At 40.6% G+C, this 26,753-nt stretch overlaps 1 protein-coding gene across 1 annotated transcript in view; it reads left to right on the top strand.

Moving 5' to 3' along the window:
- Window positions 1-2,518: 2,518 nt before the first annotated feature.
- Window positions 2,519-26,753, top strand: part of PGLYRP3 (peptidoglycan recognition protein 3) — a 34,747-nt gene continuing 10,512 nt past the window's right edge. The window contains exons 1-5 of the mRNA XM_064282611.1: window positions 2,519-2,668; window positions 5,420-5,621; window positions 8,390-8,508; window positions 9,679-9,831; window positions 13,903-14,101. Coding sequence (XP_064138681.1) covers window positions 2,560-2,668; window positions 5,420-5,621; window positions 8,390-8,508; window positions 9,679-9,831; window positions 13,903-14,101 — 782 coding nt within the window. The 5' untranslated portion in view covers window positions 2,519-2,559. The remainder of the gene's footprint in view (window positions 2,669-5,419; window positions 5,622-8,389; window positions 8,509-9,678; window positions 9,832-13,902; window positions 14,102-26,753) is intronic.

The following is a 26,753-nucleotide window of genomic DNA, read 5'->3' as shown; positions in this document are numbered from 1 at the left end:
TTTGCCTTTCTATTTCTCTCTCTCCATTCTATTTCTGCTGGTGACCTAGGTGAAAGGGGGCTCAGAGATGCTGGTGAGTGATCTCAATCCACAGTCTTCAAACTCCTGAAAATACCCAGATGTCAGGAACACAACCCCTAGGTCCCACAGATATCCCCAGGTTGGCCTGGTTTATTGAGAGGTGGGATGAGGAAGGAGCTCCAGAATGTTGGGCAATCTCGCCCTTTCCCAGGTAGGTGGTGCCTGGGCTTATTCACAGGGTGCGTCAGCAGTGCTCTCAGCCAAGGTTGGTCTCACCTGAGTTCCTTTCGGTGCTCTGGAAGGAGCCGGCTCAGGGCTCTGCCCCCTCCACCTCTCTGTCTTTTACTTGGGGTCCTGGCTTTCCTCTTCTCTGGGAAACCAGAGCTTGAGTGCTCCCATTCCAGGAGGGAGTGCCCTCTAGTGTGAGGAGGACGAAGGTCTAAGGAGGCAGCAGTAAGGGAAGGAGGGCAGGGCCAAGAGGCTAAGTCTGAAAGGGAAGGAGCTGCCAGCCAATGAGGGGTAGGCGGCCTGCACCCTGACCTGCTGGGGCTGGGACAGCACAGGAGCCGCAGGTATTTCTGAATGTGAATGAGAGCGTGTTTCTTCTTGAGAAGTCCTCTCCCATCTATAGGACTGGACTCTGTCTGGTTAGAATATTAACATGGTGGGGAAATCTCCCCTGATCTCCCTCCTGAACCCTTCTTCCAAATAAGAAAACTTTTTCTACTTTAAATTCTTCTCAAATAAGTTTGGTTCTGCTACTACTAGATATTTCTTAGCAAGGCTGTGTGGGTTCTGGGATTACCTCTACCCACTTTCTCCCATTCCTGCCTACCCTGAATTTCTTCCTATTATGTTTCGCTTGTCTCCTGTTCCTATGTTTTGTCTTTTGTTTTAAGTATATAGGCTGCACAGTGATGTGAACCAAGGTAGCAGAGCCTTGGCTCCAGCCCTATCCTTCCAGCTGTGTTCATGGTTGGGGATGAGGGTGGGAGACACTACCAGTCCCTTCCCTGGCATGATCGGAGTCTGAGCCCAAAAGCCTTGTAATTTCAACTGTATGACACGCCAAGCTTGGGGCAGGATTTGCCACATTAGCCTTCCTGGTGGGAGAAGCACCATGATCAGGTGATCAGGGTCCAAAACTTTGTAGTTGACCAAGATGGTTGCTGGTTTCCAGCTATCTTTGCAGGAGGACAGCTCCTTTTTTGGGAGGACAGCCTACAGGGTTTGAGCCTTGGACAAGTTAATCTTTACCTCTCATTTGGCCAACAAGTGACACAGAGCATTTTTCCCACATGTTTCTTAGGTGCCCACCCTCATTTGTGATTGGCTGATTTAGTTTTTAGTGCACAGTTGTCCTGAATGGATAGAATCTTGAGTGTTATTCAACAAGGCGTTGCTTGTCTTGATGCATGAAGATTGTATCTGCCCAAGGCTTAAGCTTGTGGTTCTAAACATTTTGAATTTGTGGGACAACTGCTTGTAACATAAACCCTCCTGGAAGTGTATGACTTACCCAATTTTATCTCTAGCCTTCCTCTATAGTTTCTTAGTAGGAGAGTTGAGGGGGAAATTTGATGCTTTGGTTGACAACTCAGTGATTTGATTTTTTATATTGATTAAGCATGAATGAGCAATTTATTTCTACCTGAAGAGCAGCAAAGATTCCTGAAGCTGAAAGAGATCTCTTGCAGATATCCTTGAGTTTAACCTCTTGGGTCCACATTGAGAAGCTCCATCATCAGACATTCAAGCAGGTTGTGAAGTAATTTTGGGCAGAGGCTCTGGAGTCAGATACACCTGGGTATGAATCTTGCTCCACTCCTCATTGGGTAACTTTGGGAAAATGACTTAAGTTCTATGAGACCTGTTTCCTGATGATAACTATGGACCTTGTAGATCATTGTGAAGACACTGAAATATCTGTGGTGTCCTCAGCAAATACCTGGAACATAGAAAGTGAACTATAAGTGGGAACTGTTGTTGCTATTATTACCCTTACTCAAGAAGAGGTTAGTTGAGCTCCCATCAGGCATCTTTGCAGGGGATTTCTACATAGGGTGGGCGATTGGACCAGATGACTCTACATACCTCTGACTCTCAGATAGCTCTGAGGATAAAGCTGCTTGATAAAAATGAGGTTAAGAATATTTATCTTATAAGAATTTTGTAAGGATTAAATATGAAGTTGCAGCACTAAACCAAAAAAACCAAACCCATTGCTGTTGAGTTGATTCCAACTCATAGAATACCTATAGAGCTGACCAGTATGGTTTCCAAGGAGTGGCTGGTAGATTTGAACTGCCAACGTTTCTGTTAGCAGCCAAACTCTTAACCACTGCACCACCAGAGAAAATATCTACACGGGGTTTGTTTACAATAGCTACTCAAAGATTTTAGAAAATGTTATCTACCCAGGAAGGCCTAAGAGTAGAAGCCAGGCTCCTCCGAGGGACCAAAAGCTCCCCTGGGTAGTAGGTATGCTGGTGGTGGGGTGCTCCAACTAGAGAGTGAGCACAGCCATGTTAATTGTCCATGTCTCTCCCAGGGCTGCAGTCCACACTCTTCTTGTCTGTGTCCCGGGGCCACATGAGGATGCTGCCATGGCTTCTTGTCTTCTCAGTTCTGGGCCTTGTGGCTGGGGGTGAGTTTTCTTGCATTACCTCAGAAGTGCTTTTGGTGAGCAACAGGTGACTGTCCTCAAGTTATCCTCCCAGTGCCCTCCCTTGGCTAGAGGGTAGTATAACTTCTCAATTTGAAGTACTGTCCTGGAGTTTACACATCTGAGTTCAAGTTCTAGTCCTGCCATTTGCTATGATCCTCAATAAGTTATTCAATTTATTTAAGTCTCATTTGCTTGATATGGTGATAGTATTGCTCATTTCCTAGAGTTGTTCTTGAGGATTAAATTAGATAGTAAATGTGAGGAATTTTGCATGATGCCTGGACAGTAAGTGCTAGGTAAATTGTAGTTATTATTTAATTGTCATCATCATTATTAGTATAGCAATCATAGTTAAACCCAGTACTTGGGCCTGCATTTGTACATAAGAGCAAAATCCTTGAGAGCAGGATTGCCCTTTTTCTACATCATGTATATATGTTATGCAAAAAAAGTTCCATACATAGGATTAGGCAGGTACCAAATGCTCAATAAAGAATTGCTGCTGAATTGACTTTCTTTATATGAAAGTGGGTTTTGGGATTCTTAGATACTGGACATGTTTTCAAGCATCTCCCATGCATACATCTGTGCTGAGGTCATACTCTAATACAGCCTTCTCTCTGCCCTGTGGTTCTTAGCTAATTCCATGGGAATATAGAGTTGGTGTTGAAGTGAAGGTCCCTGGGTGGTACAAATGGTTTGCACTTGACTACCAACCTAAAGGTTGGCAGTTTGAACCTACCCAGCAGTACCATGGAAGAAAGTCCTGGCAATCTGCTTCTGTAAAGATTGTAGCCAGGAAAACCTTGTGGAGCTCAATTCTACTCAGTAACACATGGGATCGCCATGAGTTGGAATATACTTGATAACAAAGTGTTTGGTTTGGGTTTTTTTGGTTGATGTTGGAGAAACTCACAGACCAGGGAACATGTAATTCAGACTTTCATTTTATGAATGGGGAAACTGAGGCCTTTACAAGTGAAGTGATTTACCCAAGGCTGGCAGAGGGCTATTTTCTTGACCATCATGCTGGTCTCTTGGGTTCTGCCCTGCACCTGACCTCAGCCCATTCTGCGTTGTCTCTGGCCTGCCCCTCAGTCTGATGGCTGGTCTTTCACCCTGAGAGTCCCAGGGATTTCATTTGGAAATCACCCTCTCCAATCTCATCTCTCCTCCCTAGTCTTATTTGTCCCCTTCATAGCCTAGCTCAGAAGCTCCTTCTCCTGCTGAGATGGGATCCAGCCCTCAGCCCACTTTCTGGCCTACCCAGCACACCTCGGCCTCAATGTCATGGTCATGTATTTGTACCTGATTATTCCATGTGAAGGACAGTGGGGATCCTTAATGACCTTGTTTTATAGACAAAGAAACAGGCCACGTTGTGTCAGTGACTTGCCCAAGGTCATCTGACAACTTTTAGGAAGCCACAGAGAATAGTAGTTACGAGCACAGGCTCTAGGGTCATACAGTCTGGGTAGGAATCAAGCTCTGCTTCTTAAAACCTGTGATTCTCCTCTGGTCAGTTTAGTGTTGCACCCTAGAGGAAGTTAGGGGACTTGAGGAGGCAGAGAGCCTGTGGGCTGTGGGGTCGGATGTCTAGTGGTGCTTCTGATGATGTTGGTACAGGCACTCTCCAAGACCACCACTCAGATACTTGTCAGACAGGCTTCTGAACCTGTTTTCCAGCATCTCACAGCTCATTCAAAAGGGTTGCAATTGTGAGGAGGTTTAGTGATTAGCTGGGTTTCCATACCCATTGCCATGGAGTCAATTCTGATTCATAGTGACCCTATAGTACAGAGTAGAACTGCCCCATAGTGTTTCCAAGGAGAGACTAGTCAATTTGAACTGCTGACCTTTTGGTTAGCAGCTGAGCTCTTAACTATAGGTTGCCAGAAATGCTTCTCAGGACTTCATTATGGTTGGGCTGTGAGTGATAGGGGTGGAATCCCCAGAGGTGCACCGGCCAACTACTCCCATGAGTTGTCCTGAGTTATTAGGTAAAGGTGGGCCCTAGGAAGGGAAAAAGAAAAAAATCTAGAAGGAAAATACATGTATCCTATTTCTCAGTTCCCAGTGTGAGGGTAGAGACATTCTCCCTCCCCTCAGGGAGTCTGTAGTGCCGTGTGGAATCTCACAGCCCTGCCTCTAGTGAGTTCCATCTGGAAGAGAGAAACTGTGTTCATGGAACTTCATGTGGGCTCTGGACCTTGGGACCCCCTAGATGAGGAGGGCCAAAGGGCTGCTTCCCTCAGAGAGTCACCATTCTGAGGGAAGGGCAAGACAAAGGACATGGTCAGAGATGCAGGAACAAATGCCAGTGAGGAACATGCATATGTGCTAAGGAGCTTCAAGAGAAGGCAACTCAGAACACCCTGGGATGGCTGCGGGTGTCAGCTGGGGATGCTTTCTGAAGGAGGGGAGCAGGAAGCAGGGCAGAGTGAGGCAGGGTGGGGTTTATCTTCCAGGGAAATGTAGAGAATTTGTTTGGAGAATAAGGCTACTTGACTCCTCTGGCTGAATGCAGAGTGCATGTGGGGAGTTGTTTAGCCAAAATGAGTATAAGGAGGTAGGAGGGGAAGAGGTGAACAGTGAAGGCCTCCTTGGGGTCTCTCCACCACAGTGGGACAGACAGTGCCCAGGAGAGAGAGGACTCAGGGCAGTGTGGGCAGTCTGTTGGGGAGGAAATGGTAGGACCTGTTGCATGCCATCCTGTGTTTTCCCCAGCAGATGCTCCTGCCATTGTCTCCCGCAATGAGTGGGGGTCGAGAATGTTTACCTGCAGTGCCCCGTTGACCCATCCTGTGGCCTACGTCATCACAGATGAGCTCAGGGGGATGGAATGCCAGGAGCAGAACATTTGCAGCTGGAAGCTGCGGGGCCTGCAGTCCCATTCTGTCTACACCAAAGGCTGGTGCGACGTGCCATACAAGTAAGACTCTGGTCTGTCGAAGCACACATTCAAAGTCATCCATTTAGGGTGATTATCCATGAGCCTTCACTGATAATGCTCAGAGCAGATACTCAGACTCAACTATACCATGCAAGGCTCTCCGCCTTCCACTTTTCCTTCTCTGCTTCTACCATTTTTCTGGATTTTACTTATACTGCTTTTATAATGAATACAAAATATTATAAACAAGCAAATAAGTAAATAACAACAGAAAGAAAGAAAAGGAAGAAAGAGAGTGTAAGTCCTCCAGAGGTCATTCGGAAGGATGGCTCTGAACCATTTATTCAGATGTAGCCTTGGACCCTGGGAGCTCCCAAAAAGAAGGAAGGAAGCTCATGTAATAACTGCAGTCATCTCCTTGATTCTCTCAGCCCATCACAGTTCACAAAGATCTTCACAAACTCCCAGCTCCCCCGAGGAACTGGTAGAAGAAATGTCACTAGCCCTATTTCACAGGCGAGAAAGGCAAGGTCTAGGGAAGTTAATGAATTTGCTCAAAGTCACACAGCTAGGAAGCTGCGGGCCCAGAATGATGCCAAGACTGCCTGTTAGTCCAGCAATTATTATACTCTTGATAGAGACAGAGCTTTTACCTGGTGAAGCGGTTTCCCTCCTGTTAGCCGGAAGGGTCACCTGACAGTGAGACTAGGGATCACACGCAAGTGGACCCTGGGACGGGAGCGAGGAGAGCCCCATGTTTAACAGCATGAGGTCTGAGAAGGTCCTTTCATCCAGGTGGTGAGTTTGAGTATATAGGTACTCTGAGAATTACCAGTGGAGGCCCAGAGACCTTTCCCTTTTTCCTTCAAGAACAAGGATATCTATCTGTTTGTGTCTATCTTTTTTTTTTTTTATCTATCTATCTGTCTTTATCTATCTAGATACAATGATATATATATCCATATATATATATATATATATGGATATCTATGGAACCCTGGTGGCATAGTGGTTAAAAGCCCAGCTGCTGATCAAAAAGTCTGCACTTTGAATCTTCCAGCCACTCCTTTGAAACCCAATAGGGCAGTTCTACTCTGTCCTATAGGGTTTCTATGAGTCAGAATTGATTTGATGGCATTTTTTTTTTAAATATATATATATACCAAAACTGAACGAGAGAGCGAGAGAATGGGGCTTTTCCCTCCTTAATTCTAAAGACAAATATGATTTCTGAATTATTCATTTTGGAGAGGATAATCTGTTTCTTTTTAAAAATTTGTTTATTTTTAAACACAGATAAATTAGAACAGCTGGAGCTTCTCATTGTAACCATCAGTACTCCTGGGTGTGTGTATATATGCTTCTGTGTCTTCCAGGTCCATCCTCTGTGTATTAACTGCCTCGGCTGCTGTCCCCGCCACCAATACCTCTGCCCACCCACTGTTGTCACTACTGAGTTGCTTACTTCAGCCACAACATTTCTAAGGCATTTCAGCCACTTAGATGTATCTCTAAGTAAAGTTTCTGCAGTGATAGTTTAACGATCTCCAGTTTTCACAGTGTGGCTGACTGTAGCCATGAGGATCTATTCACACAGGACCAGCCAAAGGCTGCCCTAAATGTGACAGAGGAACCTGCTGAGACAGCTGGCAGCAGAGCCAGGGAAGTGGTAGACATACTGAAGCTCCCCTGTGGGCTGCTCAGGCCCATGTCAAGGAAGGGTGGAAAGTTGCACTCACTCAACTCAGGGCCTTGGCGTGACCTTAGCCAAGTGTCACTCTGTCTTCAATTTGCTGTGGAAACTCACCATTTATTTGCTATGGAAACTCACTGAATACGGCAAGAGTTGTAAAAATATCAGTTCTGAAGACTATGATCGGAAAGTGGAGGAAGAGAAAGTTATGAGGAGGCACAAATAAAGGGGGAGGTAAAATAAAAGAATAGATAAATTTGAATTGAAAGACAAACTGAAGAAAAGGAAGATTCTAAACAAATTTCTACGATAAAGGAGAGCTTAGTGAATTCCTAAGAAGTGAAGAAAAGTCAATACTAAAGGAATTTCAGAATTCTGGTTGATTGTTTTAAAGAATGTTCAAGCGTTTAGTCCTATAAGTGAAAAACATGATGAATTAATTTTAACGCCTTTGAAAAATTTTGAACTAATGGTCTTGGGGCCTTGAGAGTCACACATTCAAATTCTACTTTGAACCCAATGAATATTTTTAAAGTGAGGTGCTGAAAACATATCTAAGCTAAGCTGCAACCAAATTTAAAGTAAATTCCTACATCTCTTGAAGGCAGTGGTTTCAGTGGTAGAATCCTTTCATATCATGCGCAAGACCCAGGTTTGATTCTCAGCCAATGCACGTCATGTGCAGCCACCACCCGTCTGTCAGTTGTGGCTTGTGTGTTGCTATGATGCTGAAGAGGTTTCAGTGGAACTTCTAGACTAGGACAGACAAGGAAGAAAGGCCTGGTGATCTACTTCTGAAAATCAGCCAATGAAAACCCTATGAACCACAATGGTACAATCTGTAACCCATCCTGGCGATGGTGCAGTACTGGGCACTGTTTCATTCCATTGTGCATGGGGTCACCATGAGTCTGAGGCTAACTTAACGACAGCTAACAACAACACCTCTTAAAAAAAAAAAAAAAAACCTCTTAGAGGTCTAAAATTGGTTATTTTTTCTCTCATTGAAGTGTTATTGAAACATACTACTTACTTAAAAGCCTCTAGGACACTTCTCCCTTCTGAGGATTGTGAGAAGAATTAGCCATTAAGCCCATATTTTCTTGCTTGGCAGCTTCCTGGTTGGGGATGATGGCAGGGTGTATGAAGGTGTTGGCTGGAAAATCCAAGGCTTGCATACCCAAGGATACAACAACATCTCTCTGGGCCTCGCCTTTTTTGGCAATAAAATGGGTAATGGTCATCCCCCTGCTGGCCCTTTGCCAGAGAATTGTCTACATTCTCTTTCTCTGCTCTCTCACCTCAACACTCTTGCCTTTTAAGTCTATACCATACATGTCTCCTCCCTTGGCTTCTATTACATGCCATTCTTTGTATCCTTTTTCTCTTCTCTGGTCTGCACTCTTGTGATGTTGCTGAAACCACTCCTGATGCTGCTTGTGCTCACAGTTGTTGCCGTCACTTCTGGAGTTAACAGTTTTCTGATACTGTTGCTGCAGCAGTCAGAAGCAGGAAAGCATGGCTTCTCTTTTCCTCCAGAGTTTCCCTTCGGTAGAACCCAACCAGAAGCCAAGGGGCAAGGGAGTCTGAGAAATGTAGTTTTCAGGCTTCTACCAAAAAAAAAAAAAAAAAAAAAAATCCAAACCCACTGCCATGGAGTCGATTCCAACTCATAGTGACTCCATAGGACAGAGTAGAACTGCCCCATAGAGTTTCCAAGGAGTGCCTGATGGATTCAAACTGCCAACCTTTTGGTTAGCAGCCATAGCACTTAACCACTGTACTACAAGGGTTTCCAAACACCTTGCAAAGCAGAGGAGAGCACAGAAGTAGGAATGGAGTTGAGAGATAACAGATAAATAACGGGTGCACTCAGTATCCTCATCTGCCAATTGGGGCTGGTAATAGCATTTACCACAGAGGTTTTCTATGAGAATGAAATGAGTCGATAGACATAAAGAACTTGCCTCATGCCTGATTATGAGAACTTCTTAGTAAATGCTAGTGGGTCTATCTGACTTGGTCTCGTGAGCCTCCCTCTGCATGTAGCTTTTACTGCTTCCCATCCCTTCCAGATGAAGTGGATAAAGACTTAGTTTGAGATGAAGTGGATAAATAAGGCCTTATTTTGGCACTTGGAAGATGGCACTTAGTTTGAGATGAAGTAAATAAATAAAGCCTTAGTTTGGCACTTGGGAGAGATCTCCAACCTTGGCTGCTGAGAGATCTGTCCAAGTAGTTCTTTGCCTCTTAGGCCCTCTGTCCTGGCTATTGGACCAGTTTCCTCTCTTCCCATCCATCAGCTATTCAGGGTCATGTGGTCATCTTATCTTACCTCCTGGTGTCTAGAACAGGCTGGAGTTTCTTACTGATAGTTCTGTGTTCCATGTCATCCTCTTTCAGGTAGCAGTCCCAGCCCTGCTGCCTTATCAGCTGCAGGGGGCCTGATCTCCTATGCCATCCAGAAGGGTTACCTGTCACCCAGGTACATTCAGCCACTTATCCTGCAAAGTGAGACCTGCCTGGTCCCTCAACAGCCAGCGAGGTCCAGGAAAGGTAGGACCCTCAATTCCACCTCACCCTCCTCCCCGTTACAACTCCAGCCACATTTGGAAGTACTCTTACCTATTGGCTTTCATTGGCTTCTTGGACTGAGAACATGTCTCATGTCTATCATAACTTTGAAGATCTGGAAAAATTTGAGGGGATACCTTCCTGGCCTATTCTCTATCCCACTAGAATAACACAGCCATGGAATTATTCTTAACATAAATATATATGTGCACATTTTCACTCAATCAATAAATATTTACTGAATACCAGACTTTATTCTAAGCACTGGGGATACAGCTGAGAACAAAACACACAAATTCTCTGCCTTCATGAAGCTTACATTTTGGTAAAGAGACAGGAAATGAACAAATCAGCAAGTAAAATATATATGATGTCAGATTGTATAAAAGCTATGGAGAAAAATAGAACACGAAAAAGGAGAAGGGTGCACATTTATACAGACTTAAGTACAATATGTGAGTAAATACAGACACATATTCAAACACACACACACACACACCCCTTTCTAATGCAAAAACTAGCCAACCTACAACATGGCCACGGTGCTGAGAAAAACTAGAGTTTACCTGTTACATTGATGTCAGAGTGAATATTCCAAGAAGTTGGGTAATAAAAATTATGCACTATTTTGGAGTGAACAAGCAGCAATTTAAAACCAGTAAAATTAATAAGCACTGCCAGTGACTTAACTCTCTGCTAGAATGAGCCTTTTCCTGCAGTCAATGATATATTTTTAAAGTTGTTGTTAGGTGCCATTGAGTCAATTCCTCTCGTAGTCACCTTATGTACTGCAGAATGAAACACCACCTGGTCATGCGCCATTCTCACAATCATTGTTATTCTTCAGGCCATTGTTGCAGCCACTGTGTCAATCCATCTCGTTGAGGGTTTTCCTCTTTTTTGCTGATCCTTTACTTTGCCAAGCATGGCATCCTTCTCCAGGGACTGATCCCTCCTGATTACATGTCCAAAGTATGTGAGATGTAGTCTCTCCATCCTTGCTTCTAAGGAGAATTCTTGCTGTATTTCTTCCAAGACAGATTTGTTCATTCATCTGGCAGTCCATGGTATACTCAATATTCTTCATCAACACCACAATTCAAAGGCTTCAATTCTTTGGTCCTCCTTATTTACTGCCCCAATTTTCCATGCATATGAGGTGATTGAAAACACCATGGCTTGGGTCAGGCGCACACTTTATTCTTCAAGGTGGCGTCTTTGCTTGTTAACACTTTAAGAAGGTCTTTTGTAGCAGATTTGCCCAAAGCAATGTATCTTTTGATTTCATGACTGCTGCTTCCATGGGTGTGGATTGTGGATCCAAGTAAAATGAAATCCGTAACGACTTCAATCTTTTCTCCATTTACCAAAATGTTGCTTATTGGTCCAGTTGTGAGGATTTTGTTTTCTTTATGTTCAGGTATAATCCATACTGAAGGCTGTGGTCTTTGATCTTAATCAGTAAGTGCTTCAAGTCCTCTTCACTTTCAGGAAGCAAGTTTGTGTGATCTGCGTATGGCAATTTGTTAATGAGTCTTCCTTCAATCCTGATGCCCCTTTCTTCTTCATATAGTCCAACTTCTCGGATTATTTGCTCAGCATACAGTTTGAATAAGTATGGTGAAAGGATACAACCCTGATACATACCTTTCCTGACTTCAAACCATGCAATATCCCCTTGTTCTTTTCAAACGACTGCCTCTTGATCTATGTACAGGTTCCTCATAAGCACAATTAAGTGTTCTGGAATTCCCATTGTTTGCAATGTTATCTGTAATTTGTTATGATCCATGCAGTTGAATACCTTTGCATAGTCAATAAAACACAAGTAAACATCTTTCTGGTATTCTCTGCTTTCAGCCAGGATCTACCTGACATCAGCAATGATATCCCTGGTTTCACAACCTCTTTTGAATCCAGCTTGAATTCCTGGCAGTTGTCTGTTAACATACTGCTGCAGCCACTTTTGAATGATCTTCAGTAAAATTTTACTTGTGTGTGATACTAATGATGTTGTTCAATAATTTCCAAATTCAGTTGGATCACCTTTCTTGGGAATAGACAAAAATATGATCTCTTCCAGTCAGTTGGCCAGGTAGCTGTCCTCCAAATTTCTTGGCATAGGCTAGTGAGCGCTTCCAGTGCTGCATTCGTTTGTTGAAACATCTCAATTGGTATTCTGTCAATCCCTGGAGCCTTGTTTTTTGCCAACACCTTGAGTGAAGCTTGGACTTCTTCTTTCGGTACCATCGGTTCCTGATCATATGCTACCTCCTGAAATGGTTGAACTTTGACCAATTCTTTTTGGTATAGTGACTCTGTGCATGCCTTCCATTTTCTTTTGATGCTTTCTGTGTTGTTTAATATTTTCCCTGTAGGATCCTTTACTATTGCAACTAGAGGCTTGAATTTTTTTTCCAGTTCTTTCAGCTTGAGAAATGCCAAGTGTGCTCTTCCCTTTTGGTTTTCTATTTCCAGGTCTTAGCACATGTCATTATACTTTACTTTGTCTTCTTGAGCTGCCCTTTGAAATCTTCTGTTCAGCTCTTTTACTTCAACATTTCTTCCTTTCACTTTAGCTATTTGATGTTAGAGAGCAAGTTTCAGAATCTCTTCTGCCATTCAGTTTGGTCTTTTCTGTCTTTCCTTTAAAGTAACTTTCTAAAAATGATAAATGGTAAGTAAAGTTTTTCTTGCTTTCAGATGGATACTGTCTTCGATAATGATAGTTCCTTAACATTTGAAGAGTTCTTTATGTATTGCAAATTGTTTTCACATACATGTCATCAGATCACAGAATCAGCTGATTTTTTATCCTGTTACATGAGTACATGCACCTGCATATATTTGCTATGAATATTCACATATGTAGATATGGTTTGTCCTTTGAATAAAATGAGCATGCCCCTGTATAACCGACAGTCCCTTCCCTTCTACTCACACGATGTTTTCTATAGTTGTTATCATAACTTGTAGAGTTTTGTCCTTGTCTGTTGCTTAGTTACCTGACTGAGACACACTCCCCATCTGGTTTTTCCCAGAATCCCACAGCTCATGTTGCGATATACCAGTGGCTGCTGGAGTTGGGGAGAGATCGAGGAGTAACTCAGCCTGTAGTTGTGAGATTGTCCACTTGCGGGCAAAGGCAATTTCCTGTTTTCTTTTTTTAAATTTATACTGTTGTTGTTGAGAATATACACAGCAAAAACACATCAATTCAACAGTTTCTACATGTACAATTCAGTGACATTGATTACATTCTCACTCTCCTTTACCAAGTTGTTCTTCCACCATTAACATAAATTCAACTGCCCCCTAAGATTCCTATCTAATCTTTCGAGTTGCTGTTGTCACTTTCATCCCATGTAGATAAAAAAGTTCTTAAAAAAGCATGATGCTCAAGGCAGACTTTTTTTTTTTTTTGCTAGTTTACCTATTATTGTTTGGCTTTAAGAAGACTTCGGGGGATTTTTTGGTGTGAGGCTTAAAGATTATCTCAGGGCAATAGTTTCAGGAGTTCATCCAGTCCCCTTGGCACTAGAAAGTCTGGAGTCCATGAGAATTTAAAATTGCATTTTGCATTTTTCCCCTTTTGATCAGGATTCTTCTATAGAATCTTTGATCAAAACGTTTGGGAAGGGTAGCCGGGCACCATCCAGTTCTGCTTCTGGCAAAGGAGGCAGTTGTTCATGGAGGCAATTAGCCACCCATAAAAAAAAATTCCATATCCCCCTCTTATTCTTGACTTTTCTCCTTCCTCTGTTGCTCCAGTGAATAGAGACCAGTTGTCACGCTTTGGATGGTTGCTTACAGGCTTTTAAGAGCCCAGGCACTATGCAACTAACTAGAAGGCAGAACAGGAGCACTAAAGACATTATTAAGCTAATTAACTGGGATGTCCCATGAAACCATGACCCTAAAACCTCCACACTAGGAAACCAAATTCCATGAGGTTTTTGGTTGTACATATGCAGTCTCAGCAGCTACTGTTTTTTTTTTTTTTTTGTCATTGTTATAAAATTCCCATTTTCTTCACTTTTTACCTTACCACAGCTTGCCCCAACGTCATCACACGGCCTGCTTGGGGAGCCAGAGAGACACTTTGCTCTAAAATGAACCTCCCAGTCAAGTATGTCATTATCATCCACACCGCTGAGACAAGCTGCAATGTGTCTGTCGACTGCCAGATTCGTGTCCGAGACATACAGTCTTTTCACATTGATGATAAGAACTTCTGTGACATTGGCTATCAGTAAGTGGGATTGGTGGAAACATGACCCTCTCATTCTTCAGGGCAGACACCAGCCTGTAGAGAGGAAAGGTGAGGGTGGAAACTGATATTTACCAAGCTCTTCGTTTGTGCCAGGTGCTTTTCCTAAGGCCCCATGTTTTAGCCTCTGCAAGACTCTGGACTGAGTATCATTCAGAGCATAAAAGGGTTAATTATCTTTTCTGGACATTTTCTGCACAAGTGCTTGGGAGGACTCTCAAAAGAAGGCACTGGAAGTAGTAGTGATAAAGCAAGACTTGGAAACTCTTAGGGAAGGTAATCAAAAAGTTGTCCATTTTTAATGCAATCCTTTCCAACCAAAGATGCAGGCCCTGCCCAGCTCCTACCTTGGTCTGGCCCAAATCCAAACTTGCTTTCTTTGCTGTTAGAATCCTGTTTTCTCCTCTGGTTTTATTTACTCCCTTTTATAGATGGGAGGACTTTTAAACTTTCTGGGCCCCAATTGCCTGGTTTCTAAAATGGGGTCAACAATATCTTATCTGTTTGAAGGGAGGGAATGAGATAAGAATATCCTCTTTTGATCTCTTTAATACAAGGTCTGTAATAAAGATATACATTGAACTAATAAAATAGTGGAAGCTACTTAGAAGATGCCTTTGAAATTTCATAAAAGGGATTCAGTGCTATAAATTTTATTTATTCATCTGTGACTTGATCTCACAAATTTTTGTTTCTGGTAGCTTTGCCTTTGCATGTATATCCTTCTGGATTGGCTGCCTCTCTCCTCTTTACACCTATTTTAAAGCTGTTTTTTGCAAACTGGAGAATATTGTTGCTGTACTTTGCTGGATTTTCCACATCACTGCTATAGTTATTTCGCATATATAATGGAGAATTAGCTGCAAATTTGGAAATTCCAAATGGAAATTCTAGAAGGTAAGGGATTGTTTATTGTCTTTTATCATTCAGTCTTCAGGGGCTCAATTCATATTCCTTGACCATTGAAACATGTGGTGGTATCCCCCTCTACTTCTAGCTCCATGATATGTCATCTCTAACCTTGCTATAGCCTGTAATGAGGACAAAACACCCTCTCACACATCAATTTTAAACCATTTAACCAATATATGATGTTGTTAGGTGCCATCGAGTAGGTTCCAATCCATAGTGATCCTATGTACAACAGAATGAAATGCTGCTCAGTCCCGTGGCATCCTCACAATCAGTTATGCTTGAGCCTGTTGTTGAAGCCACTGTGTCACACCATCTCATTGAGAGTCTTCCTCTTTTTCGTTGACCCTCTACTTTACCAAGCACAATGTCCTTCTCTAGGGACTGATCCCTCCTGATAACGTGTCCAAAGTATGTACGATGTATCCTCCCTTCTTTGCTTCTAAGGAGCATTCTTGTATTTCTCCCAAGACAGATTTGTTTATTCTTTTGGCAGCCCAAGGTATATTCATTATCCTTCTCCAGCACCACAATTCAAAGGCATCAATTCTTTGGTCTTCCATATTCACCATTCAGCTTTTCCATGCATATGAGGTGATTGAAAATGTCATGGCTTGGGCAGGCACACCTTATTCTTCAAGGTGACATCTTTGCTTTTCAACACTTTGAAAAAGGTCTTTTGTAGCAGATTTGCCCAATGCAATACATCTTTTGATTTCTGGACTACTGATTCCACGGGTGTTGATTGTTGACCCAAGTAAAATGAAATCCTTCACAATTTCAATCTTTTCTCCATTTATCATGATGCTGCTTATTGGTCCAGTTGTGAGGATTTTTTTTTGATTTTTTATTGTACTTCAGGTGAAGGTTTACAGAGCAAACTAGTTTCTCATTAAACAATTCATACATAGTTTTGTGACATTGGTTGCCAACTGCACAACAGGTCAACATTCTCCCCTTCTATTTTTTTTTTTTTCTTATGGCTATCCTTTATTTTTCTGGAGATATTTCCATTCCATTATTAATTTAACCAGACTCCTAAAGCAAATAATTAGATTGTTCCCACATTTTTGCCATAAACGTACTTGTCATACTTCTTCAAGAACAATTATACTATTGTTGTTATTTCACTAACTAAAAACTGAGTTTTTTTAATCTCTTCTCTTTTCCTCTCATCCCAACTTCTCCTGCCTGAAGGTAATCAATTTAACATTCTGAACATTATAATACCTGTCTTCCATGCCTTTTCTCTCCCCATGCTCATGCCATATCTATAATATATTCATCTAAATGGGCTTTTGTGGAGAATTTTTATCAACGATAAGATCATATGCATTTTCATGCAATTTCTTTTTCTTAACTGATAGTAAAACATGTAAATGAATGGAGCTGACTCATTTTTTTTAATAGCTGCAAAACATTCCAAACTGCAGTTTTGCTACTGTTTATTCATCGTTCAAGTTCTTTTCAGGGTTTTTGGTTTTTGATTGTTTTTTGACCCTACAGACAATATTATAATTACCATTCTTGTGTATCTGTCTTCTTATTGTGCCTTTGTTTCTACTGGATGCATTTCAAGGTGGATAAAAGGCTTTGCATATTTTAAATTGTAATAGATATTTCAGATATTGCCAAAAAAGCTATAGTTTTCAATTATCATAGCCTTGTTAGGAACTGATGTTATCACTGTTCTCAATTTTTACCAACCTGAAAGACGAAATGTAGGTCTACTATTGGTATTTAAATTTGCATTTATTTGATGAGTCCAAAGGATGAACATCTTTTTATACATTTATTGAACCACTTGGAGTTCCTCTTTTGTAAATTGCCTGCTCACATTCTTTTTTTTAATTGTGGTAAATTTGTATGTAACAAAGCATTTGCCATTTCAACAATCTTTACATGTAGGTAGTTTAGTGGTATTCGTTTTGTTCACCGTGTTGTTCAACCATAACTGGACACTTACCCATATCCAAATTTTTCTATCACCCTTAATAGAATTTCAGAGTCACCTAAGTATTGAGTCCTCCCCCTCCCCAACCACAAATAAACTTCCATCTCTAAACACTTTTCTATTCTAGATATTTCATATAAGTGGGATCATACAATATATTCATCTTTTTGATGTAAACTGCCTGCTAGAATTCTTTGCCAGATTTTTAGAGGATTTGACTTTCTTTTTTTTTTTTTATTGTACTTTAAGTGAAAGTTTACAAACCAAATCAGTCTCTCATACAAAAACTTATACACACCTTGCTATATACTCCTAGTTCCTCTCCCACTAATGAGACAGCACACTCCTTCCTTCCACTCCCTGTTTTCGTGTCCATTCGGCCAGCTTCTGACCCCCTCTGCCCTCTCATCTCCCATCAAGACAGGAGCTTCCCACACGGTCTCATGTGTCTACTTGATCCCACATGCTCACTCTTCACCAGTATCGTTTTCTATCCAATAGTCCAGTCCAATCCCTATCTAAAGAGTTGGCTTTGGGAGTGCTTCCTGTCTTGGGCTAAAAGAAAGCCTGGGGACCATGACCTCTGGAGTCCTTCTAGTCTCAGTCAGACTATTAAGTCTGGTCTTTTTACGAGAATTTGAGGTCTGCATCCCACTGCCCTCCTGCTCCCTCAGGGGTTCTCTGTTGTGTTCCCTGTCAGGGCAGTCATCGTTTGTAGCCAGGAACCATCCAGTTCTTCTGGTCTCAGGCTGATGTAGCCTCTGGTTTATGTTGCCCTTTCTGTCTCTTGGGCTCATAATGACCTTGTGACTTTGGTGTTCTTCATTCTCCTTTGCTCCAGGTGGGTTTGAGATAAATTGATGCATCTTAGATGGCCGCTTGCTAGTGTTTAAGACCCCAGATGCCACTCTCCAAAGTGGGATGCAGAATGTTTTCTTAGTAGATTTTATTATGCCAATTGACTTTGATGTTCCCTGAAACCATGGTCCCCAAAGCCCGCCCCTGCTATGCTGGTATTTGAAACATTCAGTTTATTCAGCCAACTCATTTGCTTTTGGTTTAGTCCAGTTGTGCTGACCTCTCCTATATTGTGTGTTGTTTTTCCTTCACCTAAAATAGTTCTTATCTACTATCTAATTACTGAAAACCCCTCTCCCTCCCTCCCTCACTGCTGTCGTAACCATCAAAGAATATTTTCGCCTCTGTTTAAACTATTTTTCGAGTTCTTGTAATAGTGGTCTCATACAATGTTTGTTCTTTTGCAACTGACTAATTTCACTCAGCATATGCCTTCCAGATTCTTCCAGGTTATGAAATGTTTCAAGGATTCATCATTGTTATTTATCAATGTGTAGTATGCCATTCCCCCACATGTCTGTCAGTTTGTTGTATTGTGGGGGCTTGTGTGTTGCTGTGATTCTGGAAGCTATGCCACCGGTATTCAGATACCAGCAGGGCCACCCATGGAGGACAGGTTTCAGCTGAGCTTCCAGATTAAGGCAGACTAGGAAGAAGGAGCCTACAGTCTACTTCTGAAAAGCATTAGCCAGTGAAAACCTTATGAATAGCAGTGGAACATTGTCTGACATAGTGCTGGAAGATGAGCCCCCCAGGGTGGAAGGAACTCAAAAGATGACCGGGGAAGAGCTGCCTCCTCAAAGTAGAGTCAACCTTAATGACATGGATGGAGTAAAGCTTTCAGAACCTTCATTTGCTGATGTGGCACAACTCAAAATGAGAAGAAACAGTTTCAAACATCCATTAATAATTGGAACCTGGAATGCATGAAGTGTGAATACAGGAAAATTGGAAATCATCAAAAATGAAATGGAATGCATAAACATCAATGTCCTAGGCATTAGTGAGCTGAAATGGACTGGTATTGGCCATTTTGAACCAGACAATCATATAGTCTACTATGCTGGGAATGACAACTCGAAGAGGAATGGTGTTGCATTCATCGTCAAAAAGAAAGTTACAAGATCTATCCTGAAGTACAACGCTGTCAGTGATACAATAATACCCATACACCTGCAAGGAAGACCAGTTAATATGACTATTATTCAAATTTTCGCACCAACCACTAGGGCCAAAGATGAAGAAATAGAAGATTTTTATCAGCTGCTGCAGTCTGAAATTGATTGAACATGCAATCAAGATGCATTGATAATTACTGGCGGTTGTGATGTGAAAGTTCGAAACAAAGAAGAAGGATCAGTATAGTTGGAAAATATGTCCTTGGTGATAGAAACAATGCTGGAGATTGAATGATAGAATTTTGCAAGATCAACGACTTCACTGCACCTTCTTTTACCAACATAAACGGCGACTATTTTTTGTTTTTTATACACATGGATCTCGCCAGATGGAACACACAGAAATCAAATTGACTACATCTGTGGAAAGAGACGATGGAAAAGCTCAATATCATCAGTCAGAACAAGGCCGGTGGCCGACTGTGGAACAGACCATCATTTGCTCTATGCAAGTTCAAGCCGAAACTGAAGAAAATCAGAGCAAGACCATGAGAGCCAAAATATGATCTTGAGTATATCCCACCTGAATTTAGAGACCATCTGAAGAATAGATTTGACACATTGAACACTAGGGACCAAAGACCAGACGAGATGTGGAATGACATCAAGGACATCATCCATGAAGAAAGCAAGAGGTCACTGAAAAGACAGGAAAGAAAGAAAAGACCAAGATGGCTGTCAGAGGAGACTCTGAAACTTGCTCTTGAGCATCGAGCAGCTAAAGCAAAAGGAAGAATTGATGAAGTAAAAGAACTGAACAGAAGATTTCAAAGGGCCTCTCGAGAAGACTAAGTAAAGTATTATAATGACATGTGCAAAGAGCTGGAGATGGAAAACCAAAAAGGAAGAACACGCTCGGCATTCCTCGAGCTGAAAGAACTGAAGAAAAAATTCAAGCCTCGAGTTGCAATAGTGAAGGATTCCATGGGGAAAAGCATCAAAAGAAGATGGAAGGAATATACAGAGTCATTATACCAAAAAGAATTAATCGATATTCAACCATTTCAAGAGTTGGCATATGATCAGGAACTGATGGTACTGAAGGAAAAATCCAAGCTGCTCTGAAGGCACTGGCGAAAAACAAGGCTCCAGGAATTGATGGAATATCAATTGAGATGTTTCAACAAACAGATGAAGCGCTGGAGGTGTTCACTCATCTATGCCGAGAAATATAGACGACAGTTTCCTGGCCAACTGACTGGAAGAGATCCATATTTATGCCTATTCCCAAGAAAGGTGATCCAACCAAATATGGAAATTATAGAACAATATCATTAATATCACACCCAAGCAAAATTTTGCTGAAGATCATTCAAAAATGGCTGCAGCAGTATGTCGACAGGGAACTGCCAGAAATTCAGGCCAGTCTAGAAGAGAACATGGAGCCAGGGATATCATTGCTGAAGTCAGACGGATCCTGGCTGAAAGCAGAGAATTCCAGAAGGATGTTTACCTGTGTTTTATTGACTATGCAAAGTCATTCAACTGTGTGGATCATAAACTATGGATAACACTGCAAAGAATGGGAATTCCAGAACACTTAATTGTGCTCATGAGGTACCTTTACATAGATCAAGAGGCAGTTGTTTAGACAGAAGGGGATACTGATTGGTTTAAAGTCAGGAAAGGTGTGGGTCAGGGTTGTATTCTTTCACCATAACTATTTAATCTGTATGCTGAACAAATTATCCGAGAAGCTGGACTATATGAAGAAGAATGGGGCATCAGGATTGTAGGAAGACTCATTAACAACCTGCATTAGGCAAATGACACAACCTTGCTTGCTGAAAGTGAAGAGGACTTGAAGCACTTACTAATGAAGATCAAAGACCATAGCCTTCAGTATGGATTATACCTCAACATAAAGAAAACAAAAATCCTCACAACTGGACCAATGAGCAACACCATGATAGACAGAGAAAAGATTGAAGTTGTCAAGGATTTCATTTTACTTGGATCCACAATCAACAGCCATGAAAGCAGCAGTCATGAAATCAAAAGATGCATTGCACTGGGCAAATCTGCTGCAAAGGACCTCTTCAAAATGTTGAAGAGCAAAGATGTCACCCTGAAGACTAAGGTGCGCCTGACCAAGCCCTGGTATTTTCAATCACATCATATGCATGTGAAAGCTGGACAATGAATAAGGAAGACCGAAGAAGAGTTGATGCCTTTGAATTGTGGTGTTGCCGAAGAATATTGAATATACCATGGACTGCCAAAAGAACGAACAAATCTGTCTTAAAAGAAGCGCGGCCAGAATGCCCCTTAGAGGCAAGGATGGTGAGACTGCATCTTACATACTGTTGACATGTTGTCAGGATGAATGAGTTCCTGGAGAAGGACATCATGCTTGTCAGAGTACAGGGTCAGCGAGGTGGACTGACACAGTGGCTGCAACAATGAGCTCAAGCATAACAACGATTGTAAGGATGGCGCAGGACCGGGCAGTGTTTCGTTCTGTGGTGCATAGGGTTGCTATGAGTTGGAACTGACTTGACGGCACCTAACAACAACAACGGTATTCCATTGTGTGAATACACCATAATTTATTTATCCATTCATCCATTGATGGGCACCTTGGTTGCTTCCATCTTTTTGTTATTGTAAACAGTACTGTAATGAACATGGGTATGCAAATATCTGTGTAAAGGCTCTTATTTCTCTATGATATATTCCAAGGAGTGGGATTGCTGGATCCTATGGTAGTTCTATTTCTAGCTTATTAAGGAAGCACCAAATAGATTTCCAAAGTGGTCGTACCATTTTACATTCCCACCAGCAGTGTATAAGTGCTCCAGTCTCTCCAAGGACTCTCCAATGTTTATTATTTTGTATTTTTTGCATTAATGGCAGCCTTGTTGGAGTGAGATGGAATCTCATTGTGGTTTTGATTTGCATTTCCCTAATGGCTAATGATCATGAGCATTTCCTCATGTATCTGTTAACTATCTGAATGTACTCTTTAGTGAAGTGCCTGTTCATATCCTTTGCTCATTTTTAAATTGGGTTATTTGTCTTTTTGTAGTTGAGTTTTTGCGCAGTATCTTATAGATTTTAGAGATCCGATGCTGATCAGAAATGTCATAGTGAAAACCTTTTTCCCAGTCTGTAGGTAATCTTTTTACTCTTTTGGTGAAGTCTTTGGATGAGCATAGATGTTTGATTTTTAGGAGCTCCCAGTTATCTAGTATCTTTTCTGCATTGTTAGTAACGTTTTTTATACTGCTTATGCCATGTATCAGGGCTCCTAACGTTGTCTCTATTTTTTCTTTCATGATCTTTATAGTTTTAGATTTTATATTTAGGCCTTTGATCCATTTTGAGTTAGTTATTGTGCATGGTGTGAGGTATGGGTCTTGTTTCATTTTTTTAACACATGGATATCCAGTTGTGTCAGCACTATTTGTTAAGGAGATTGTCTTTTCCCCATTTAACTGACTTTGGGCCTTTTTTTTTTCATACTTGGATGGATTTATGTCTGGATTCTCAATTGTGTTCCATTGGTCTATGTATGCGATGTCGTACCAGTACCAGGCTGTTTTGACTACTGTGGCAGTATAATAGATTCTAAAATCAGGTAGAGTGAGGCCTTCCACTTTGTTCTTCTTTTTCAGTAATGCTTTACTTGTCTGTGGCTTCTTTTCCTTCCATATGAAGTTGGTGATTTTTTTCTCCATCTCATTAAAAAAGTCGCTGGAATTTGGATCAGAATTGCATTGTATCTATAGATGGCTTTTGGTAGAATGGACATTTTTACCATGTTAAATCTTCCTATCCATGAGCAAGGTATGTTTTTCCACTTATGTAGGTCTCTTTCGGTTTCTTGCAGTAGTGTCTTGTAGTTTTCTTTGTATAAGTCTTTTATGCCTCTGGTAAGATTTATTCCTAAGTATTTTATATTCTTGGGGGCTACTGTAAATGGTATTGGTTTAGTGGTTTCCTCTACAATGCTCTTTTTGTTGGTGTAGAGGAATTCAACTGATTTTTGTATGTTTATCTTGTATCCCAATACTCTGCTGAACTCTTCTATTAGTTTCAGTAGTTTTCTTGAGGATTCTTTAGGGTTTTCTGTGTAGAAGATCATGTCATCTGCAAATAGAGATACTTTTACTTCTTCCTTGCCAATCTGGATACCGTTTATTTCTTTATCTAGCCTAATTGCCCTGGGTAGGACTCCAGCACAATGTTGAATAAGAGTGGTGATAAAGGACATTCTTGTCCGGTTCCCGATCTTAAGGGGAACGCTTTCAGGCTCTCTCCATTTAGGATGACGTTGACTCTTGGCTTTGTATAAATGCCCTTTATTTTGTTGAGGAATTTTCCTTCAATTCCTATTTTGCTAAGAGTTTTTATCGTGAATGGGTGTTGAAATTTGTCAAATGACTTTTCTGCATCAAACAATAAAATCATGTGATTCTTGTCTTTTATTTATGTGATGGATTACATTAATTGTTTTTCTAATGTTGAACCATCCCGCAATCCCTGGTATGAATCCCACTTGGTCATGGTGAATTATTTTTTGATGTGTTGTTGAATTCAATTGGCTAGAATTTTGTTGAGGATTTTTGCATCTAAATTTATGAGGGATATAGGTCTGCAATTTTCTTTTTTTGTGGTGTCTTTACGTGGTTCTGGTATCTGGGTATGGTGGCCTCACAGAATGAGTTTGAGAGTATTCAATCCTTTTTTATGCTCTGAAATACCTTTGGTAATAGTGGTGTTAACTCTTCTCTGAAAGCTTGGTAGAACTCTGTGGTGAAGCTATCTGGGCCAGGGCTTTTTTGTTGTTGTTGTTGGGAGTTTTTAAATTACCCTTTCAATCTCTTCTTTTGTTATGGGTTTATTTAGTTGTCCTACCTCTGTTTGTGTTAGTTTAGGTAGATAGTGTGTTTCTAGAAGTTCTTCCATTTCTTCTAGGTTTTCAAACTCATTAGAGCACAATTTTTTGTAGTAATCTGATATGATTCTTTTACTTTCAGTTGGGTCTGTTGTAATATCACCCATCTCATTTCTTCTTCGGGTTATTTGCTTCCTCTCCTGTTTTTCTTTTGTCAGGTCGGGCAATGGTTTATCAATTTTGTTATTTTTTTCAAAGAACCAGCTTTTAGTCCTGTTAACTCTTTCAGTTGTTTTTCTATTCTCTATCTCATTTAATTCTGCTCTATTTTTTATTATTTGCTTTCTTCTGGTGCCTGAGAGGTTCTTTTGTTGCTCTCTTTCTGTTTGTTCAAGTTGTAGGGATAGTTGTTTGATTTTGGCCCTTTCTTCTCTTTGTACGTGTGCATTTATTGATATAAATTGACCTCGGAGCACTGCTTTCACTGCATCCCAAAGCTTCTTTTAGGAAGTGTTTTTATTCTCATCGGATTCTATGAATTTCTTCATTCCTTCCTTGATGTCTTCTTTAATCCAGTTGTTTTTGCACAGGGTATTTTCCAGTTTTCAGGCGCCTGAATACTTTTCCCTGTTTTTTTCTGTGACTGACTTCTACTTTTATGGCCTTATGGTCAGAGAAGATTTTTTGTAATATTTCGATGTTTTGGATTCTGCTAAGGCTTGCTTTATGACCTAATATGTGGTCTATTCTAGAGAATGTTCCATTTGCACTAGAAAAGAAAGTATACTCGGCTGCTGTTGGGTTGAGTGTTCTGTATATATCTATGAGGTCAAGTTGGTTGATTGTGGCATTTAGATCTCCCATGTCTTTTTTGAGCTTCTTTCTGGATGTCCTGTCCTTCACCAAAAGTGGTGTGTTGAAGTCTCCTACTATTATCGTAGAGCTGACTATCTCACTTTTCAATGCTGATAGAGTTTGTTTTATGTATCTTGCAGCCCTGTTATTGGGTGCATAAATATTTAATATGGCTATATCTTCTTGGCGTATTATCCCTTTAATCATTATATAGTGTCCTTCCGCTCCTTGGAAGCTCTATGGGGCAGTTCTACTCTGGCCTATAGGGTCGCTATGAGTCGGAATCGACTCAACGGCACTGGGTTGGGCTGGAGTGTCCTTCCTTATCCTTTCTGATGGATTTAACTTTAAAGTCTATTTTGTCAGAAATTAAAAGTGCCACTCCTACTCTTTTTTGATTGTTGTTTGCTTGATATATTTTTTCCATCCTTTGGGTTTTTGTTTGTTTGTGTCTCTAAGTCTAAAATGTGTCTCTTATAGGCAGCATAAAGAGAGATCATGTTTTTTTATCCATTCTGCCAGTCTCTGTATCTTTAGTGGTGCATTTAGTCTATTTACATTCAGTGTGATTATGGATAGGTATGAGTTTAGTGTTGTTATTTTGATGTCTTTTTTTGTGTGTTGCTGACAGTTTCTTTTTCCCACTTAATTTTTTGTGCTAGTAGTTTATCTTTACATATTGTCTTTTCCTCTTATTCATTGTATTTGATTTTGTTTCTGCTGAGTCTCTATTTTTTCCCTGTATTTTATTTTGATCAGTAGGATTGGTATCTTAATATTTACTCCTATTTTTCTAAGTTTAAACCTAACTTTTATTTCTTTATATCACCTTGTCTTCTTCTCCATACGAAAGATCTATGACTACATTTCTTAGTCCCTCTTTATCGTTTTAATGTTATCTTCTTTTACATAATGATATTGCTGTTTCCCTGTTTTGACCTTTTTTTTTTTTAATCTTGATTTATTTTTGTGATTTCCCTATCTGGGTTGACATGTGATTGCCCTGTACAGTGTTCTAGTCTTGGGTTACTATCTGATATTATTGATTTTCTTACCAGAGAACTCCGGTTAGTATTTCTTGAAGTTTTGATTTGATTTTTATGAATTCCCTAAACTTCTGTTCATCTGGAAATGTCCTAATTTCACCTTCATATTTGAGAGACAGTTTTGCTGGATATATGATTCTTGGTTGGCAATTTTTTTCCTTCAATACTTTATATGTGTCATTCTACTGCCTTCTTGCCTATATGATTTCTGCTGAGTACCCTGAGCTTATTCTTACTGACCCTCCTTTTAGGTTACTTTTTGTTTATCTCTAGCTGCTCTTAAAATTCTCTATCTTTGGTTTTGGCAAGTTTGATTATAATATGTCTTGGTGACTGTCTTTTAACATCTACCTTATGTGGAGTTTGATGAGCATCTTAGATAGATATCTTCTCATCTTTCATGATATCAGGGAAGTTTTCTGCCAACAAATCTTCAACAATTCTCTATATATTTTCTGTTATCCTTCCCTGTTCTGGTACTCCAATCACTCGTAGGTTATTTCTCTTGATAGAGTCGTACATGATTCTTAGGGTTTCTTCATTTTTTTAAAATTCTTTCATCTGATTTTTATTCAAGTATATTGTTGCCAAGTGCTTTATCTTCAATCTCACCCATTCTGCCTTCCCCTTGCTCAATTCTGCTCCTCTTTCTACTGAGTTGTCTAATTCTGTAATTTTATTGTTAATCTTCTGACTTTCTGATTGCTGTCTATGGATTCTTGCAGCTTATTAAATTTTTAATTGTGTTCTTGAATAACCTTTTTAATTTCTTCAACTGCTTTATCTGTGTGTTCTTTGGCTTGTTCTGCATATTTCCTGATCTTATTTTTATGTTTTGAAGAGTTCTGTATATTAGTTTTTTGTGTTCTGCATCTGGTAATTCCAGGAAAGTACCTTCATCCAGAAGATCCCTTGATTCTTTGTTTTGAGAGCTTGTTGAAGTTGTCATGGTCTTCTTCTTTAAGGGATTTGATATTTACTGTTGTCTCTG

Source organism: Loxodonta africana, chromosome 3, assembly GCF_030014295.1.
Source record: "Loxodonta africana isolate mLoxAfr1 chromosome 3, mLoxAfr1.hap2, whole genome shotgun sequence".
Taxonomy (NCBI): domain Eukaryota; kingdom Metazoa; phylum Chordata; class Mammalia; order Proboscidea; family Elephantidae; genus Loxodonta; species Loxodonta africana.
Note: the sequence above shows the minus strand (reverse complement) of the source record. Positions and strands in the feature narration are given on the sequence as shown.